General features: G+C 40.1%; 1 protein-coding gene across 1 annotated transcript; it reads left to right on the top strand.

Moving 5' to 3' along the window:
* Nucleotides 1–5,063: 5,063 nt before the first annotated feature.
* LOC104026398 (transmembrane protein 267) lies at nucleotides 5,064–20,993 on the top strand. The gene is given in 3 exon segments (XM_075725698.1): nucleotides 5,064–5,391; nucleotides 20,669–20,779; nucleotides 20,782–20,993. Coding segments are annotated over 3 exon segments (651 nt in total).
* Nucleotides 20,994–22,200: the final 1,207 nt, after the last annotated feature.

Raw genomic sequence — 22,200 nt, 5'->3', positions numbered from 1 at the left:
GCACTACCCGGGCAGCCCCTGCTAGCGGGAGGCATGGGCTTCTCATCGCTCCAGGTTGCCTGTGGCGGGGTTGGGGTTTTGGGGTCCATTGGTGAGGGGACCCCGAGGCCGAAAGTTTCCAATACAATGTTTTTTACTGACAAGCTAAAGTGGGAGAAGGCTGTTATAGTATTCTGACAGGAGCTAGCATTAGCGTCAAATTCTTATTTTATTAATATAGTTACTCATGTGCGTTATGTCAGGTCTTAACATAAGAAATGGTAATGTAGAGCTTTACCTAAAGCCAGGCATGTCACTTACATGTTAGGCTCCGTAACACTATTGGTTCCATTTTTGCGGTGAAGATGACAGTATATTTTTATTTCTTAATGACGGAGGAGATGGCTAATGGGTTTTGGTGCCGGGTGTTGAGACAAAGTATACCCTTTCTTCAAGACATAAAAATTGTTGTTGATCTCTCTAACTTTAAATGTCTGTCTGCCGCATGCATGTCTTTCCTTCGCCCTTCTCTTTAGTTACACATATTGACTGTATTTTAAATTGGATTAGCTGTTTACTATCCGAATGCTGTTGTATAATTAATGGGGGTAATGCAAAAACTGCTTATGGTTTTTCCTCCTCCCTTTTTTTTGTCTAGGATAACAAATGATTGTTTGGGTTTTTTTTTTCAACTGGATAGTACTGTGGTTTTAGATACATCTCAGTTCTGAAGTATTCATTAAGGAGAAGGTCTGCATTTTGGTAGCTTTGGGAGGCTCTTTTCAAACATTTCAATTTATGGTCCCTGAAATAAATAATTTAATTAAACAGTACAGATCCTGATTTTATGTTTTTTTTGTTTAATTGCTTGTTTATTTTTCTTAATATCCTTTTGGTTTTAACTCAGTTTGTTCCTAACTATCTTGGTAAAATCCTACTGATGTATTGCGTGCTTTTGTCCTCTTTGCTCTTCAACCTCCTTCTGTCCTCCAAACCCCAATAACACATTATAATTATCTGACCCAAAAATATTTGAATTATCAATCCTTCACAGATTGTTTTATGCTCGGATCTGCTTTTCTAGGAGATAATGCATTAAAGGTTTGAGCTTGTGTCTTAAAGGGTAATTGTATTTTATTAAATTTTTGACAAATTAACATCCAGTATCAAATAATGTTTTGTGTTTTTTTTTTTTTTTAGAAGATTATAGAATTATAAGGGACTACTGCAATCTTTTGACTTCTTGCATAAAATGGACAATAGAATTTTATGCATTAAATTCCTATATGTATTCATGTACCCAATAACTTCTTGCAAAATTGGAGCAGAAATTTTGGAGAGTGATATTTCTAAATTCTAATTTTAGCCATTGGATTTTTTCTTTGGTCTTACACCATGAGTTGAAAGGCCTCTTAGTGTCAGGTATTTCTCCAAATGCATATTTACAGCTTTGATCTAAATATTTCCTTGTGTCAGTAATTTACGATGTCAACTGTGCATTTATTAAAATTATTTTTATAATTTCCTTAAATGAAATTAAATATATCCACAAAATTGCTTTTTGTGGATATAGGCGGAGACAATGCTTTAATGCTTTATCCAATGTAAAAATATCATGAGAAATCACAACTCTAAGTAGTGTTGTTATATCAGCTGTTGTGTGCATGTGTTTTATATAAACTCAATCTAAATCTCTTCTTCAATAAGTTAACTGTACTGACCACCCATACTCCTTAGTTGCGAAGTTAGCTTTCTAAGCATTCTTGTATAATACATCTATTTCCCACTTTTCTGTTTTAACAAGAATGTAAGCTCCACAACTATCCTTTCTGAGATTTATAGGATAGAAAAACCTGACACTTTATTGCAATATTTTGTAAACATTCTGAAAAGATTTTTTTCAGACAAAAATACAGTTTCTAATTTTATATTAAAAATAATAATTTCAGAGATTATTTTGGTGGAACAGAGTTTTGTTTTTTCAAGTCTGATTTCACTCTTGACCTGCAGAACATTTATACTTATGCTGTTGTACCTGGGAATGTGACTTGATTTTTCCACAGACAGCAGTCATTTTTGTCTATAAAAGATGGCAGAGACAGACTGTTTAAAAAGAACAGTTATGCCATGGACATGGCTCTTGACTAAGGATAATCTGAAGCCACGGTTTTGCTTTCTGTTCTTTGTTCTTGCTCAAAGACACCCATCAATGTATTGTCCTTGTTTTCCAGTTGGTATTGTTATCTTTATTTCACTCATAGTACATAATTCCCAAAACATATTCATTTTTGGATTTTTTTTTAAGTCTGTAGTGATACTTTTCATGTATACTTTATGCACATGTTAGTAACATCCATAGTAAAGCAGTGTAAGCCTACCACAGAACTGACACAGACCTCTTGCTATTTGAATTGATAGGTCTCTGTTTATCTATACCAAGGTCACTAATGGATGGGATGAAATTAAAAAGATATCCCTGAATGTGACTCATGTATGTTTCATTAGGCAGGAATCTTTCAGGCACACAGTTACAAGGAAAAATCTGTTAAAATGGATTTCTGTATATTTTGAAATGCAGTTACTTAAAACAGAAGGCTGGAAGTGCCCTTTTCTGACTTTATGATATAGGGTTTTATTATCTTTTAATTATTATCTTGTTTCATCTTTGTGCCCTTCTCTTGTTTTATGGTCTTGACTTTTTTTCTCTGCTTTCTTTAACAGAGCTTCTAAGCCCTAGCTGAAGTTGCTTTTAGCTCAACTATATTTGTTCAGGAATTCATTAAAAAGGTGTTGCTTCCTTCTGTATTTTTTGACTATTGTTCATTTTTCATGTATGTTTTGTAGAGAGTTTGTAGAGCTTTGCGTAGTATCGGTGGTTACTGTTGCCTGGTTTGATTCATTTAGGTATGGAAAAAACTGTGTTTGGTCTTTCCTGCATTGGACTGGATGGACTGGATTCAGCAAGCACAGAGGCTCAACTCTGAGGCATAGACCGTGTTTCCTACTGGAATAAGGCATCTGCAATGGAAAAAACATCCTCCTAGTTCCAGGGTGAGTTTGACTCTGAATACTGGTGTGCTTTTTAAGGGTATGTTGCTACATCAGCTCTTCCCAGATCGGATTCTTATACAGATTTTATGGTAATTTTAAATAAAATCCAATCTGACGTGATGGTTATATAGAAGAAACATTTTTGAGGATATCACCATTTGCTCCTTAAAATGGAATTTATTCAGAAATGTACTGTATATTGTAAAGTCACCTCCCAGAAAATGATAGTTCCAATGTTTCAGGAAATAGTTTGTGTCTACATGTTCATTCAGAAGAGGCACAGTCATAGTTAACAGACTCTAAACTTGACCTGCTTTTTTTTTCATCTGTGTGCAAAGCTCATGTATTATTCATGCTTTCTTCTCTTTTTTTTAACCTTTTCCAAATGAATGCTTCAGTGAGCTTTTTTCTATAAAGATTGATGCTAGTAGTCGTGTCTTGGGGATAATTCTACAATAAACAGGCTTTTAAATAAGCTAGAAGAAACATTTTATATTTTCTGTGTTTAAAATCATAAAATATTATGTGTCAACATTGTTAGAAGTACTAATTTTTAAAGGAAGTCTAATACGTTCATAAAAAGCCCATTTAGAATAAAAATTTACCTGACAGAACTGTAAGAAGAAGGATTATCAAGATTTAATGTATTGCACAGAAATAGCAACCTCTTGGGAAGAATCCATTTTTAGATAGACCACAGTTTCAAAGCCTAAATCCTATCTCCCTGGCTCCCCAAAAAGACAGATAGTTGGACAGTTAGAATTGATACTGTCCTTCAAAGTCTGCTTTTCAGTGCGTTTAACATAACGAAGCTAGGGAGTACATAATTTATATCAAGATTTTTATTTCAAAAGTGTTCTTTTTAATGTTATCACAGAAATGAGTACTCTGTCTTTATAATCCAGGTATCCTATAGTTGCTTGTGGGGGGTCTTTTAGACCTTGAATTATTTTTGGAATTTCTTTTGAGGTGTCAAGCAGTTATTTAAGGACAGGGTAATTATTCCCAAGAAATCACCTTGTATAAGAGGGTTTCATAATAATTACAGAACATAAATAAAGAACTTTAAAGTGATTATTAACGCTAACAACACTGCCTTTATTTTCAAATTACAGTGGTCAACTTTTCAAAAGTAAAATGACTGGGATTAGTTAATTTTCCTTTTTTCTGCAAAAAGAGCTGTTATGAAGGTAATGTGGCACATAGTAGACAAATCCTAAAAGTAACAGTAGAGTTTGCTACTGGAGCACATACTGAGGAAAAGCACATGTAGTTTTTCTCTGTAAAGAGTTAGTTTTGGTTACTTCTGCTTGACTGAATGGTTGTTGTCTTTGTGTTTAAGATAACTAGTGAAGATATTTTAGCAGTTCTGGTTTTCTTAATGCTTATTCTACATGCCAGTCTCCAAGATAAACAAGGAGTTGCTCAGAGAGGGGTACCAGGGTGATAATACATATGTTTACAAAGTATGCAAATGAAAAAAGTGTTTTGGGATTATAGATTAGAAACTCAATTTTAACAGCTGTTGCACAGAGAAATTTGGGATTTTTGAGCATCAGTCCCAGGAATCCTCCAAATTGAATCTTTTTTTGTTCTCGTTACATTGTAAAGGATTTAATTTGATGGATATCATGTATTTAAGACCAGGAGGAAGCTTGAAACATGTTCAATGTATTATCATAGACATGTTTCAAATTATTTTGTAAAACTGAAGATTTCAGAAAGTGGAGTTAGAGCTTTCCATGTTACGAAGGTGCTTGTTCTAATTAAAACAGGACAAGTGTTTTAATTCAGAATTGTAGTGATCAAGTCAACAAATTAACGGAAATCAAAGATTCCCCGGGAATATTAAATGCAAACATTGAATTGGGTTTTTTATGCTCAGTTGTAGCTGTGATAACAGATGCTTTGTGCTAATGGATTATTTTTTTTCTTTAATATTTTCCTTTTTGTTCTCCGACGTTTACAGAACAACTGATGATACAAAGGACAATGCACAGTGTATATCCTGATTACATTTTGTGTGCTGTGACATGGTTTTTGCCATGGCATCTGAGACTGAAAAGGCCCATGCTCTTCTCCAAACTTTCAGCACAGCTTCAGTTATTTCTAGTCTAGGTTTGGGAATATTCTGCTTTGTAGCAGACAGACTTATGCAGTTTTCCTTTATTCAGCAAAATGACTGGCTCCGAGCCTCCTGTGGTAATGCAGTGCATGGTATACTAGGAATGTGGTCCTGGGCAATAGTGATTGGACTCAGGAAGAAAAGTGACTTTACTGAGGTCACTCTGGCCGGCTTCCTCACCTCTGTCATTGATGTGGACCACTTCTTTCTTGCTGGCTCCCTGTCATTAAAGGTAAGTCAATAGATCAGTGATTACTTACTTCTTTTGTTCATCACTGTTTACTTTATTGTTCTTCTACCATATCCTAAAAAAAATTTCCAATGATACTTTAATTAGATACATTTTTAAAAGATATATGGGAATTATATTTTATACAGTTGTTATGATTTTTAAAAAGCCCTAAAATATATTTTATATCCACTGTTAAGTTCTGTCTCTTACAAGGCTCTGAAAAGAGTTCTGAAAGCCTTTGTACGTGATATCCTATGTGTATCACACATTTGCTTTGTTATCCAAGTGAAACAGTTAAGTGCTGCCATGTACGCTTTGCATATAAAGTGGGTCATTCCATTTCTGTTTACAATAAGGAATAGAAATATCTAGAAAGTAGATCATCCAGCTGCTGTATTGTTTCATTCAGTCTTACTGAGAAGTAGTATATTTGGTTTTAGCCAACCCTAAATATTTCTCCCACAAACAAGCTATATATGAGGTGTTCACCTTTAAAAAGGCAGTCTGAATTTGTCCTTAAATATAGTTGGCTGTTGTGGTGGGTTGACCCTGGCTGGATGCCAGGTGCCCACCAAGCTGCTCTCTCACTCCCCTCCTCAGCTGGACAGGGGAGAAGAAATATTACCAAAGGCTCATGGGTTGAGATAAGGACAGGGAGATCACTCAGCAGTTACCATCACGGGCAAAACAGACTTGACATGGGGAAAATCAGTTTAATTTATTACCAATGAAACCAGAGAAGGATAATGAGAAATAAAACCAAATGTTAAAACACCTTCCCCCCACCCCCTCCCTTCTTCCCAGGCTCAGCTTCACTCCTGATTTCTCTACCTTCTGCCCCTGAGCGGCACAGGGGGATGGGGAATGGGGGTTGTGGTCAGTTCATAATGCTTTGTCTCTGCTACTCATTCCTCCTCAGGGGGGGAGGACTCCTCATGCTCTTCCCCTGCTCTAGCATGGGGTCCTTCCCACGGGAGACAGTCCTCCATGAGCTTCTCCAACGTGGGTCCTTCCCACAGGCTGCAGTTCCTCATGAAGTGCTTCAACATGGGTCCCTTCCACGGGGTGCAGTCCTTCAGGAACAGACTGCTCCAGCGTGGGTCACAAGTCCTGCCAGGAGCCTGCTCCAGCGCAGGCTTCCCACAGGGTCACAGCCTCCTTCGGGCACATCCACCTGCTCCGGCGTGGGGTCCTCCCTGGGCTGCAGGTGGATATCTGCTCCACTGTGGACCTCCATGGGCTGCAGGGGGACAGCCTGCCTCACCATGGTCTTCACTGGGGGCTGCAGGGGAATCTCTGCTCTGGTGCCTGGAGCACCTCCTCCCCCTCCTTCTTCACTGACCTTGGTGTCTGCAGAGTTGTTCCTCTCACATATTCTCACTCCTTTCTCCCAGCTGCTGTTGAACAGCAGTTTTTTTCCCCCCCTCTTAAATATGTTATCACAGAGGTGCTACCACCATCGCTGATTGGCTCGGCCTTGGCCAGTGGCAGGTCTGTCCTGGAGCTGGCTGGCATTGGATCTATCAGACACAGGGAAAGCTTCTAGCAGCTTCTCACAGAAGCTACCCCCTTGCCACAAAAACCCAATACAGCTTTTAAGAAATAAAAAAAAAAAAAAAAATCAAGTGTCAAACATTTTTTCTTTCTGTTAAAGTGAATTGGCTCCTGTTAAGGAATACATGTGATCATCATCCATTTGCAGAACTCCTTGTTAGCACACAGTTTCTCAGTAGGATTAGTACTATCAGATTATGGCATTCTTTTTCAGTGGTTTTCCAGTGTTTTAGGCGTATCCTGTTCCCACCTCTCCATTCACACATGTACATATATCCCTGTCTTCTTGCCTGCTCTAAAAATATATACCCAGCTGTTGTGGTTTAATCCCAGCTGGCAACTAAGCCAAATCCTGCCAAAGGGATTGAGAAAAACGCATTGGCGGTGTCAATTGTGGCACACCACTTGGCTGCCTTTGACTCCAGTTCATATTGAAGTTCTAGCATGTCTGGCGCGGCAGCACTCAGCGTCGGCATGACTTCGTTCAGGCCACGATAGTCCACTGTTAGTCTCCACTCCCCATTAGACTTTCGCACTGGCCATATGGGACTGTTAAAGGGTGAGCGAGTCTTGCTGATCACTCCTTGGCTCTCCAGTTGATGAATCAGGTTATGGATGGGAATCAGGGAGTCTCGGTTGGTGCGATATTGCCGCTGGTGCACTGCTGTGGTAGCGATCGGCACCTGTTGTTCTTCGACCCTCAGCAACCCCACAACAGAAGGGTCCTCTGAGAGACCGGGCAAGGTGGACAGCTGTTTCATTTCCTCTGTCTCCAAGGCAGCTATACCAAAAGCCCACCGGTACCCTTTTGGGTCCTTGAAATACCCTCTCCTGAGGTAATCTACGCCAAGGATGCACGGAGCCTCTGGGCCAGTTACAATGGGGTGCTTTTGCCACTCATTCCCGGTTAGGCTCACTTCAGCTTCCAGTACAGTGAGCTGTTGGGATCCCCCTGTCCCTCCAGAAATACAAATGGGTTCTGCCCCTCTATAGTTTGATGGCATTAGGGTACACTGTGCACCGGTGTCCACTAGAGCCTTCTACTCCTGTGGGTCTGATGTGCCAGGCCATTGAATCCACACAGTCCAGTAAACCCGACTGTCCCTTTCCTCCACCTGGCTGGAGGCAGGGCCCCTCTAACACTGGTCACAGTATTCGTTGTTCACTTCCTGTAAATGTGAATCAAGAGTCCCTTGACTGAGATCAGAAGTAGAATTAGCCCTCTTACTCTGTCTGGGGAACTGCTCACTGGAAACTGGAGCTGCAGTTTTCCTGGAAGAACCGCCTTTTGTGATTGTTTTTCCTTGCAACTTACGCACCCATGCCTCTAGGGTCGAGGTGGATTTTCCATCCCACTTCCTCATGTCCTCTCCGTGGTCATGCAGGTAAAACCACAGGGTGGCCCGTGGAGTGTATCCACTCTATCCTCTCTCTTGAGCAGAGGAATGCCTAGTCCTAATAGCTGAGATACTGGTCCGTACAGGTGGGGAGTAGGATCTATCCTCGTTTAGTTGCTGGACTTTCTGGGACAGTTTCTCCACCACCAAGACAAGGGAGGAAGAGATACTTTCTTCGTATTGCTGGAGCTGGCCAGCCAATTCATCCAATGTTTGCCCCCCTCCGTCTTTCCAGATCATTACTGCCAATGAGTTTGCATGTGACAATGGTGCACTTTGTACCACCTTCCGCCACATGGGTCGTATGCACCTGACTTCATCTGGATCTTTGGGTAACTGCTCATTGTTCAGGTCACTATAAATCACCTCCAGCACGCCTAATTCCCTCAGGTACTGGATACCCTTCTCTACAGTCATCCATTTGCCTGGGCGATATATAACATCCTCCTTGAAGGGATACCTTTCATTCACGCTTGACAGGAGTTGCCTCCAGAGGCTGAGGGTTTGTGCCCCTTTTCCAATTGCTTTGTCAATGCCCCCTTCCCTAGAAAGGGATCCCAGCTGCTTGGCTTCCCTACCCTCTAAATCCAGGCTACTGGCCCCGTTATCCCAGCATCGGAGCAGCCAGGTGATGATGTGCTCGCCTGGATGATGACTGAAATCCTTTTGCATATCTCGCAGCTCACTCAGGGATAGCGATCTGGTGGTTGCTGTTTTGTTTAGGAGTTCTTCATTTTCCTCCTCCTGTTCTTGTGGTGGCCCTGCTCTAGAGTAGTCTGCCTCCTTGCTGTCAAGACAGTATGCTGCTTCCTCCTGTTCCCTCTTAGGAGGAGCTTCCTCTTCCCTTTCCAAACGAGCCAATTTCTGCTTCCAAGATTTCTTCTTGTGTATGGGGGTGACTCATACTGGCATGGGTTGGTTTCCTGGTTTAGCTGCAGCGCCTGTCAATGGGGTTGGAGTAGCTGCGGTGCCTGTTGGTTTTTTTTCCCTCTCTTCTCCCTGAGGGTGCTGCATAATACCGAGCAGTGTTTGGTAGATACTAGTCAGGGCCCAGCACAGTGTGATGGCTTGTGCCTCTTTGGAATAACGACAGCATTTTCTTTTCAAACATTCTATCACTTCATCAGGATCCTGTAGTTGTTCAGGAGTGAAGTTCTCTAAGTACCTGCCCCTATTCTCCCACATGCTTTGCTACCCATGACTGCCCAGCCTCAGGGCAAATCTCTGGGTAATTTTTTTAAATAGTTGTTTAACCCTAAACAAGACCTGAACCACATTCAGGAGACATAGCAGTAGGAGCATGCTGGTTTGAACATCCCAAGGACATTCAGAATTCTCGAGAGCTGGTGTAACTAGCCTGAAGGAGAAGGAAGGTGAAGGAATGGGGGAAAGCATCCCCCTCGTCTTCCCCACAGATTGATTCTCGGAGGAGAAAAAGTGAAGAGTGTCATTGTTAATAATTTCAGAGAGATGGCGCCCGAGATACGGAGATGACAGCAATACCAACTACAAATACCAAATGAGTTTTTTGACTAGTGATATTATCGTATCGTTAAGTTGATGTTACGCAGTATAGTAAGATGATAATCCTGATCCATCTCCCAGAGGTGATAAACAGCACTGCGGGGAATGCATACTGTGAGTGAGGAATTACATAATACAACAATGTGAACAAATAAAACAGCATTGTGACCAGTGAATATTAAACTAATATAATGAACGCTTATAACAAATTTATTTTAACACGCTCTGGTCAGTTCTGTCATTATCTCAACCCTTTGTGCCCCACGTTGGGCGCCAAAAAGGACTGTCGTGGTTTAGCCCCAGCCAGCAACTAAGCACCGCGCAGCAGCTCGCTCGCTCCCCCTGCCCCGGTGGGATGGGGGAGAGAATTGGAGGAGTAAGAGTGAGAAAACTCCTGGGTTGAGATAAGAACAGTTTAATAATTGAAATAAAATAATAATAATAAATGGTGAAAAGGAAAACAACAAGAGGAACAACAACAAGAAAAAAACAAGTGATGCAACCACTCAGCACCCATCGACTGCCATTCAGCCAGTCCCCGAGCAGCGATCGCTCCCCCCAGCCAACCCCCCCCCCCCCCAGTTTATATACTGAGCATGACGTCACATGGTATGGAATAGCCCTTTGGGCAGTTTGGGTCAGCTGTCCTGGCTGTGCCCCCTCCCAGTTTCTTGTGCCCCTGGCAGAGCATGGGAAGCTGAAAAGTCCTTGACTAGCATAAGCAGTACTTAGCAACAACTAAAACACCAGTGTGTTATCAGCATTCTTCTCCTACTAAATCCAAAACACAGCATTATGCCTGCTACTAGGAAGAAAGTTAATTCTATCCCAGCCAAAACCAGGATACCAGCTTTCCTTGACCACAAGGAAACCACTGTTCTGTATACTCTCCAAAACAGTTGCACCTTCTGCCAGCTCCATTTGTGCCAGCCCCGGCCACAATTCTCTCAACACTGCCCTCCAGATCTCGTATCTCAGGCAGACACTCCTTGCCCTCAGCTGGCTTCTCTGCTTGTTATCAGGAATTTGCTCTGCTCAGCAACACGAGTCCTCACGGTTTGATTATGCTGGTGTTGCTAAAATACATATACATACATGCTACTTATTCTCTCCTCCCCAAAAACGTACACCCCCACCTACAGATTGACCTGCTGTTGTTGCACAGGAGAAGGGGAAGATACCAGCCTTTATTTATTCAACCAGAGCATAGCTTAGTAGTTTGACCATCTCTCCTTACTTCTCCCCCAGTTTGCTCAGAGTAGTGTTACACTCTTCACGTGGATGACAGAGGAAATAACTTCTAGGAAGGAAGGAGGTAGAGGGAAAATTGATGTTCTTTGTAATCCTTTAATTAAAGAAGAACAATACAAAATGGTTTATCAATTTTAAAAAAAAAAATGCGTAGGAGAAAGATAAATGCAAGAAGCATTATTGGTTGTAGTTGAGATGTAAAAATCAGACTTCCGATGGGAAAATAGTTTTTGTTTACTTACAGTATCCCTATTTGTTGTAGGTAAAAGTTTTCCTATTTGTGCATTTGGTAGACCTTTTAATATGATCAGTTTCCCCCTTATTTGTCTTTGACAAAGAGGGCATTTTCACAGAATCAGAGTGGTTGTGGTTGGAGAGGTCCTCTGGAGGTCATTTTCTCCAACCCCCTGCTCAAGCAGGCTTACCTGGAGGAGGTTGCTCAGGACCATGTCCAGACATCTTTTTAATATCTCCAAGGAGGGAGACTCCACAACATCTCTGGGCAACCTGTTTCCGGCCTCAGTCACCCTCACAGTGAAAAAGCGTTTCCTTACATTCAGGAGGAACCTCCTGTGTTTCAGTCTGTGCCCGTTGCCTCTTGCCTTGTCAGTGGACACTACTGGAAAGAGCCTGGCTCTGTCATCTTTACACCCTCCCTTCAGATATTTGTACACCTTGATGAGACCCCCCGAGCCTTCCCTTCTCCAGGCTGCACAGTCCCAGCTCTCCAGTCCCTTCATCATCTTAGTGGTCCTTCTCTGGACTCTATCTCCTGTAGCTCCATGTGTCTCTTGAACTGGGGAGCCCAGAACTGGACTTGGCACTCCAGAGGTGGCCTCACCAGTGCAGAGTAGAGGGGAAGGATCACCTCCTTTGACCTGCTGGCAACATTCCTCCTAGTGCAGCCTAGGATACCACTGGCTGCCTTTGCTGCAAGGGCACATTGCTGGCTCATATTCAACCTGTTGTCTACCAGGACCCCCAGGTCATTTTCTACAAAGTTGCTTTCCATCCAGTTGGCCTCCAGCATGTACTGGCGCTCGGGGTTGTTCCTAGGTAGTACATAGTTCTCCCCTTTTCTGTACGTTTTGTGTATATGGAAATACTGTAAAATTATAAAACCACATAAAGAAAAGGAAAGTTAGTTTGGTTGATTAATGGGTCCTATAATATTAACATTTTGGTATAGCATTTAAAACTATAATTATTCTCATGTATATTTTCTTATTTGAAAATCAGTAAATGCAAGTAATGAATGACTACTTATTAAAAAGTACTATTAAAATATTCTTGCTACTTTTTCTTGCATTTGAGATTATCACCAGTATTTTTTTCTTAATTATGACTACTAGATGACAAACTTCACCAATGTTTTTTTAGAAAGTTGAGTATTGTATTGTATCATAGAATTGGGAAGTGACCTGTCTCTTTACTGTCTTCAGTGAGGCAAGGTTAAATGCTTACACTTTCCATGATGGAGAATGTTTGTAGCCTATCCCTAGTATGCCAAACAAAGTAAATTATTGCAATTTAATGCATTAATTTGTTCCTGTGTTTTTTCAATTCCCAAGCAGCTAGAAATTGTTTTTCTAATATCCAGCCTAAATTATTGTTGTTGACAGTTAGATCTTATTTTCTTATTCTTTAAGGCTTCTCTGCGAAAGACAGCCGATTGCTGTGCTGTCTCCAAAAATGTTTTACAAATTAGAAATACAAGATCTTCAGGTAGAAAAATAGCCCTTTAGTAGCCAAACTTATATAGCTGAGGTGAGGAGAAGGCAAGATGCCCAAAGGCTCTTTTATAGTCATTTGCCTACTTAACTCCTCTCCCTTCCATATGTTAATTGGGCTAATAAAGGATGTTTACCTGTAAACCATATCCTGTGTAGGTCTGTAGACCCTTACAGCAGTAACAGTGTTACTCTCACAACTTGAAAAACCATTATGCTTTACAAAAAGTCTCTTCTTGACTAAATAACTTGCAAGAAAAGGCTGAAAGGCCTGGATTTATGTTTTCTAAAGCTCTTACTATTTTTCTGGTCTCCTCTGGATTGCCTTGTGTATAGTATTTTGGGTGAGACTTCATTTGAGCCAAATAGCATAAATTAATTCCTTTTAATGTCACATGCAAACAACACTTCTGTCATTTAAAAAGGAAAAAAAAAATCTGTTACAGGTTTTATGTCTTCTTGCAATGCCATCAGAGTCTTTTTAGTTTGTGATATAATGTAATCCCCATGAACTTTTCTGCTGTGTTGTTGCCTGGCTAGCTAGACCTGATTATAATATGTGATTTTGCTTTCCTCACCTTAATATGATGTGCCTTTCAGTTTCATGTCCTAATTTCAGGCTGTTGCCTATGTAATTTATTACTTCATGGGATTTTTTTTTTTACTACTTATTTGTTAGTTCTAGTCCCATTCTTCCTCTTTAAATTGCAGGATTGACAGTAACTGATTTAAGAGACTACAATGTTTATTGCTTATGCAACACATTACTAAGTAACTAATAAATTAAGAAATCTGATTACTTAACCACACTATTGCTAATTTGTAACAATGGTATTTTTCACATTACTATATACAATTATCTATAAAGCTCTTAATCATCACTCTTAAATCTGATGATGGGTTACTTTTTTGAAGTAACCCTTCTGTGCAATACAAGGCAGCATTGCCATCTACCTCCAGTTGCTGCCTTCACACTCCTCCAGTCATCTACTGTTCATGCTGATACAGCTTGCTGCTTCGACTATTTGGCTACTGGGCTTTTTTTCACGGTTTCTTCATTATTTTTCTGGAGTGTTCAGGGTAAATAGTCACCTGTGGTATTTATGTTTACTCTGATAAATAATTGTGTACCAAGTAGCATGTGATCTGCCTTTTTGCCCACATTATTTTTTGCAACAAGTATAAACTCTACAAAGATTTTGCTACTTAGATTTTGTAGTTCTTTGTATGCCAGGTAGTTTTTACTGTGTATTATGTGCACACAAATGTAGAAGAATCTAAGAATCAGTGTTTGAAGAATCTGTCTCATTGAGTAGCTCTAAAGGTGAAAGTTACTGCAGCTGTCATGGCTTAACCCCAGCTGGCAATTAAGCACCACACAGCTGCTCACTCCCCCCCCCCCCCCCCAGTGGGATGGGGGAGAGAATCAGAAGAGTAAGAATGAGAAAAACTCCTGGGTTGAGATAAGAACAGTTTAATAATTGAAATAAAGTAAAATAGTAATAATAATAATATACAAAGCAAGTGATGCACAATGCAATTGCTCACCCCCCACCGACCAACACCCAGCCAGTGTCATGAATGCAGGTTTGTGAATCCTGCTGATTATGTCAATTCACTATGAATGAGTGACTTTACACAGTTTGATTTAGTAACAGTTAGAATTTACTTGTAGCAAATCGCAGAATTTGATTATAATATTTTTAATAGCACTCAATCATCAATGATTAATAAAGTGATTAGACAAAATGGATCAAAACAGTGACTTAGTTACAGATTCGAAGATGGCAAGGTTCACTCTATTACTACATAGAATCATAGAATCATAGAATCGTTTAGGTTGGAAAAGACCTTTAAGATCATCCAGTCCAACCATTAACCTACACTACCAAGTCCACACTAAACCAATCAAGGGTAGACTAGACTAAACCATGTCCCCAAGTGCCACATCTACTATCAGCTTGTGCTGTAATGCGGAACTACAATCCATGCGGGCACTGGAGCAGGTACACATTCTGCAGCACCATCAACTAAGTTTGCTAGTGAACATCAGCCACACTCCAAAAAGGTGCGAAAGAACAAGAAAACTTGGAAGTTTTGCTTAAGCTTCCAGCTTTGCAGCACTAGACTCTTCCTGCTCATAGGATCTTCTCAGGCTTATTTAAGCAAGCTGCTAGAATTCACGGAAGCGCATAAAAGAAAATTAAATCACACTGAGTTAGAATGATTCATAAAGGGATTGCGTATATAGGGGATAAGGAGGACCCTCCCGTTGAGTCACGAGGTTCAGAATGGACCCCCTTGCTTTCTAAACTCCTTCTCAGAGAGGAGCCTAGGTGCGGCTGGGCCCACTCTTAGTCTCAGACTTGGTCAACGGTTTAGGAGAGTAATGCTATAAGAATAGTACAGCAATATAAAACTCCTTTTAAAATTAAATCATACATCTATAAAACTACTTAAATTGATTCATGCATGCACACTCACAAATATAAATGCATATATGAAAATAGTATACCTGTTAAAAATTCCCCTCGAGTTTAGTGAAATACTCACGTCTAATGCCTTGGCATTTCTCAACGGGTGGGAGTAGAGTCTCGAGGAGTGAAGAATATCAGCAGCCCAGGCTCCGTTGTCGATCTCCTGCTAGTTTTCGCTGACTCTGAGAGACATTTCGATCAGAGGGAGATGCTGGTACGGCCCGTGGCGGTCCGGGAGAGCTCAAAGGGCCTCACCTGGGACTGCCGTTTATAGGATTGTGAGATGATTGACTTTAATCACCAGTAAATTTCCACCCGAGCCACGGTTCGGATCGGTAGTTGCTGGAATTCCAGTAACCACCCTGTTTCAAGGCTGTCTGGGGTAGCTGTTTGTTCTTGCTCCCCTCGTTAGCCATAATACGAAGATTTTGATAAGAACAGAGCCGCTCTCTGCTCCAGCCATGTAGGAGTTTCTGGTACAATTAAGGGGCGCTTAACTGACCAACTCGCTACACAAAAGCGGCGGCCTGGAATTCCTGAGAGCGTAACGCCGTTGAAGAGAAAGAGGAAGGGGGGGGGGGGTGTGCACCACCACAGCCAGTTCCCGAGCAGCGATCGCTCCCCCCAGCCAACCCCCCCCAGTTTCTATACTGAGCATGACGTCATGAGGTATGGAATAGCCCTTTGGGCAGTTTGGATCAACTATTCTGGCTGTGCCCCCTCCCAGCTTCTTGTGCACCTGGCAGAGCATGGGAAGCTGAAAAGTCCTTGACTTGCATAAGCAGTACTTAGCAACAACTAAACCATCAGTGTGTTATCAGCATTCTTCTCATCCTAAATCCAAAACACAGCACTGTGCCTGCTACTAGGAAGAAAATTAACTCTATCCCAGCCGAAATCAGGACAGTATCACATTCAGCATTGCTGATAAACACGAGCGACATGATTGGCTAAATGTGATACAGGTATGACTTCAATGAGAAGTGTCCCCCAGGATTGTAGCCCAAACACTCATGTTGCGGAACAGATGCACAGAAATTGCGAGCTTGCTACTTGAGACTCACCAGCTTCTAAAAGTGTAGAGAATGCAATTGGTGGCAAACAAGATTGTACTGGCAAATGTACATAACAGAGCTGGTTAATGTGCCACTGCTGACCAACCTGGGCTGCACAGGAGCATTTCTGGAACTGGAGAATAAGCTTTGCACTTACACAATTAATTTAACATTGGATTTACAGATCCGGACTCAGCCTCAAAACTAAGGACTTCAGGCTTGTGAAGCATCACAGAATATGAGCGAGGGAGACCACATTGTTACATAAATTCCTTGCTGTCCCCTTGAGCATTAAAGCAAAGAATTTGCTTGGGTTCTACTGGATGCAATTGTTGTCTCCTTGTCACGAATGCAGGTTTGTGAATCCTGCTGATTATGTCGATTCACTATGAATGAGTGACTTTACACAGTTTGATTTAGTAACAGTTAGAATTTACTTATAGCGAATTGCAGAATTTGATTATAGTATTTTCAATAGCACTCAATCATCAATGATTAATAAAGTGATTAGACAAAATTGATCAAACAGTGACTTAGTTACAGATTCGAAGATGGCAAGGTTCACTCTATTACTACACAGAAGCACAAAAAAGAGAATTAAATCACAACAAGTTGATTCATAAAAGCATTGCGTATATATGGAATAAAGGTAAAAGGGGGGGGGGGTGAAAGGAGACCCTGCCGTTGAGTCACAAGGTTCAGACTAGACCCCCTTGCTTTCTAAACTCCTTCTCAGAGAGGAGCCTAGGTGCGGCTGGGCCCACTCCTAGTCTCAGACTTGGTCAACGGTTTAGGAGAGTAATGCTATAAGAATAATACAGCAATATAAAACTCCTTTTAAAATTAAATCATACGTCTACAAACTACTTAAATTGATTCATGCATGCACACTTACAACTATAAATGCATATATGAAAATTGTATACCTGTTAAAAATTCCCCTCGAGTTTAGTGAAATACTCACGTCTAATGCCTTGGCATTTCTCAACGGGCAAGAGTAGAGTCTCGAGGAGTGAAGAATATCAGCAGCCCAGGCTCCGTTGTCGATCTCCGGCAATGGAGTTCTGGTAGCAGCAGACTTTCGGATATCTGCTAAGTTTCGCTGACTCCGAGCGACGCTTTGATCGGAGGGAGATGCTGGTACGGCCCGTGGTGGTCCAGGAGAGCTCAAAGGGCCTCACTTAGGACTGCCGTTTATAGGATTGTGAGATGATTGACTTTAATCACCAGTAAATTTCCATCCGAGCCACAATTCGGGTCGGCTTGTTGCTGGAATTCCAGCAGTGATGATACCACCCTGTTTCAAGGCTGTCAAGGGTAGCTGTTTGTTCTCGTTCCCCTCGTTAGCCATAATATGAATCTTGATAAGAACAGGGCCGCTTTCTGCTCCAGCCATGTAGGAGTTTCTGGTACAATTAAGGGGTGCTTAACTGACCAACTCTCTACGCAAAAGCTGCGGCCTGCGAATTCCTGAGATTGTAAAGCAGACGAAGTAAAGGGGAAAAACAGGACAGAAAAAAAACCAGGGGCAGGGGGAAGATGTACCACCACACTCCTGTCTCCAGCTGCTTGTAGTGTGTGAGAGGGGCTGCAGGAGCAGGAACTTCAAGAAGATCTTGTACCTGATTGAATGCTTAGGCAAATGGAAAGGGTCATTTTTGTTGTGAATAAATTCTGTTTTCAACTGCAGCCTGATCCCTTTCATGGTAGATGTCTCTCTAAGTCTACCCAAACCATTATGATCTTTTTCCAGGAGGTTTAAGGCAGAAAAAGCTTGTGCTTTTTTTTTTTTTTTTTTTTTAAAGATCTGGTGATTTCTAAAGGCGAACAAATTTGCCTGTTAGGAGAAAAGAGTATAACAGCTTATATTGCCAAATAGAACTATGTGTCTGTCTCTTGGGCTTGTCAACTCAAGGATGTAAATGTTCCTCTAGTTACAGAACATAAAACAGACTATTCTTCTCTCAGAACTTGGGCAGCAGCATTTCAGAAGCCTGATGACTGTACTGCAATTACAAAACAGGGTTTTCTCTTGCTAAAATTGAGCACTCTTGTTTGCTGTGTGAACAACCTTGCCATCTAAAATTCTGTATGAAAAATTTTCAAGCATCACCTCCCCAAAACTGGATAAAGATCAGCACTAATACTGATAAATTGCATAAGTAATCAACATTCAAGTTCTCCTTACTCACTGTGTTGCTGTTGGCACCTAACCTCCATAAGGCAGAGGGAAAAGAATCATTTGGACTTTGCCACTGAAGGCTTCACTGATTGTTTTTTTTCAAAGTGCAGAAATAGTGACCAGTCAATAGGATATCTGCCAAAATGTATCACCATCCAGGATGGTTTTTCAAAAATAGGCTAGTATGAACATTTTAGGCTCTTGCTGACAGTAACAAAAATCTGACTATCTTTGAAATTGTTTATCACCTACTCTACACCACCACAAGATTTTTCTATTTTAATCTGTGAACAGTCTGCTTGTATGAAACAGAAAATACACCCTTTGCACCAACTTAAAGGAGTTGGGTCTGTACCATCACAGTTAAAAGTTGTTGAGATGGTTTGTGAACTTTTTAATCCCATCACCTGAGTGAGTGAGTTGTGGACAAGCATGTGGTGGGAAGCTAATAGAGCAAAGCTTTCTGCAAGCCTTTTACCATTGGCTTTGGTTTAGGGCACAGGCTGTTATATTCCAAGGTAGTCCATAACTTCCCATCTCTGTATTTCTTGGCTAAGGCTACATCAAAGTTTCCTTACAGAGAAGACAGGGTTCCAAGCAGTTGTCTAAATTATCCATGAGGACTTAATTAAGCTATTCCAGAGTCCCATAGTTGCAGGTACCATAGCTGATGAATCCTGCAACAATTAACACAGCTGAAGCATTAATGGGTTACTGGCTTGTGTCTTGTAGTGATGTTTGTTTGCTTTCTGCAGTAGATGCAGCGAGGGATATGTTCAACATAAGTCAGATGCACCATCATGTGCAAAGAGTATGTCTCTGGGGCCTGTTAGTCTTTCCAAATGTTCACCAGTATCTGAATTGAGCCAATTAATATTACATCAGCAAATTGTAGTTATGCTTATGGAACAGAAAATACTGAGGACTAGGCTGATCAGTCTCTGGAAAGCCATGAAGGAAATAGGGTTAAATGAGCAAAAAATTAATGACTTCTGGAGAGCTAGGAGAGAAGATTGAAAGGTTACTACTATTGGAGAATCTTTGCTGCTGATTACAGTCATGCTGATGAAACTGGTGAATGTTAGTTACTAGGCATTGGTAACCAGAATTTGCCGAGGGGCTCACCCTGCTTTGACTGCTAGTCATGCCTCATTTTTCACTGGTATAGATCCTTTAGTAATGTGCTGTCATTTCTCCTGTGCTTACAGAAACAAGAATCTACTTATTTGTTGCTTAAACAAGTTCCCTGAAATAAAAAAACTTTTTTTTTTTTTTATTATCTTTGAGTTTGTGGAGATAGTTCTAGCTGTTGCTGGTAAGTACATCCAGAATATTTTCTCAAGTATATATATTAAATTGATAATTATCACTTCTTAAAACGGCTAAATTTAATCTCCTTTGTAGTGAGGACTCTCACTAGCTAGATGTTCACCTTTATTAAGCCCAAATATCAGGTTTTCAACTGAGTTAACATTAGGCAAAATTGTTAATATAAAAACCCCAATCACAAATGACTCAGATGTTAGCTTCTGAACCTGTCTTTTCCCTGTCAAATTTTGTTGTATTGGAAACTACTGCGCTGTATTGGATATTGTTGAACTAAAATAACTTCACAGGTGTATTATGCATATACATTATAATAGTATTATACAGGATGTATTTTTGAAAATAAATGCCATTAAAGCATATTAAATATTTCAAGTATATTGTATGGTTGTTTTCTTTGTTAATTATCTTGAAATTAAATACATATAATCAGTGCATCATACTATACACGTTCCTGTATACCACATGACTATATGACAAGTAGCATACCTCATCCCTCTCCCTCCCTGTTTTGCCATCGGTAATGCTTAGTAGGATGCATGATTCATATCATACAATAGAGAAAAGCCTGTCCCAGCACCCTGAGCCCTGCTACTGACAGGGCAGCACGCAGCTCTCATACATCTAAATAGTCATAGTGTTGATTTTGATCAGCTGCAGTGGAAAGGAACAGTATGTTTCTCTTTGCACTTCCACTTTGATAATACACCTGTAAACATCCATGAAACATTTATTTTCTTATCACAATTGTAGCCATTGCCAATGATATTTTTCTTTTCTGCAAGCTGCTCTGACTCTTCCACTGAGACCACTTCATTGTTCTACTGTGATTCCTGTTGTGGCTCTGACATTAAAGTTTATTATGCACCTTTTCAGGCTTAAGGACTCTTGGTGCTTTTTATGTTGTTCATATCCTGGACTTCTCATCACGTCCATGACGGGATTTGTCATGGCCTCTTGATCTGCCCATTTGGAAAAACTTCTCCTTTGCCATATTGGCTGTATGTGGCAATTACAGCATCTTTACCTCATCTATGTTCATTTATTATGAATTTAACAGGCACTAGAGAATTAATATCTATAAAACACAGAATCTGCATTGATGTATAAGGATGATGGATCATAAAAGTTGTTTATATTAGCACTTGAAATAAGCCGTGTGTTTATCACTGAAGTGGTTTCCTTATGTTCCCTACAACTTCCGAGTTAGGCATTTTAAGCCTGTGGAGCCAGTTACAGCTCCTGTGTCAATTCCTTGTGATCATAGAAACCTATTTCATGAATGGTAATAATTTCATATCTATACATTCTCCTTGTAAAATATGTGGTCTTCCATTATAGTTCATGCATAGCTAGCTGATTTATAAAGTACTTAGTCTCTCTGTAGTAATTACATTACATTTTACTGTCATGGTGCCATTCATCTGATCACCATTCACTTTGGATTTGTATTCTGCCTTTAGATAATACACTTCATCTAGATAGCATTTGTATAGTGCTTCAAAAATGTGAAGTACTATATAAATGCTAAGTATTAGTGAGAATTTAGTAGTTTATGGCACTTCTAAAAAACATCAATTAGCCTTTTGAATGTATTTATTTCTCTTGTATTCAACTGTTTTAAAAGAAATGCTGTTTGTATTTCACAATGTGCAACTGCATATCTGCACCTCTTTGAACGCTGCTATAATATAGTGTTTCTACTAAATCTTATTCCTCTGTAGTTGCTTGATACTCAATTTGCAGACAATTACTAGCTATTTTTTGTGGTTAGAAAGGAGAAGACAGCTTGGTTACAGTATTATGTGCATTAACCAAATTCTTTAATTTGAAAAAATATACTAATTATGAATATTAATTTGGAACTAAGGAATTTTAGTAAATATTTAAGGATTGCGTAAAGGAAAACTTATTTATTACAGTAAAGCATAAGCTTTAGGGAAGAGTCAGGAAGATAACATTAAAATTGCTCAAAATGTAAGTTTGCTTAAAGACCTTACTACTGTACTCGTAAACAGCATTTTCCATTAGGTGCAATATCATCCTTATTATTATAAAATAAAATGAATTATTATTATTATAGTGAAATAGAAATTTCCTCATAAATAGGTTCCTTAAGGATTATGTTGCAGGTTCATAACGTAGTAATTTGCACTGTGGCCTATTCAAAGTAACAGTTTTCATTTACAGAAATTTCTCAGAAAAAGTCCCAAAGTAAAAATTAAGCTCTTGTATAGTTTACAGTGTACAAGATGAGAAATGTCTATTAATAATTGCTTTGTTAATTTTTTATTCATTGAACTCCATTGCCCATTAA

Source organism: Pelecanus crispus, chromosome W (assembly GCF_030463565.1).
Source record: "Pelecanus crispus isolate bPelCri1 chromosome W, bPelCri1.pri, whole genome shotgun sequence".
In the NCBI taxonomy this organism is placed as follows: Eukaryota; Metazoa; Chordata; class Aves; order Pelecaniformes; family Pelecanidae; genus Pelecanus; species Pelecanus crispus.
The sequence above is the reverse complement of the archived record's forward strand: the minus strand, read 5'-3'. Positions and strand labels throughout refer to the sequence as shown.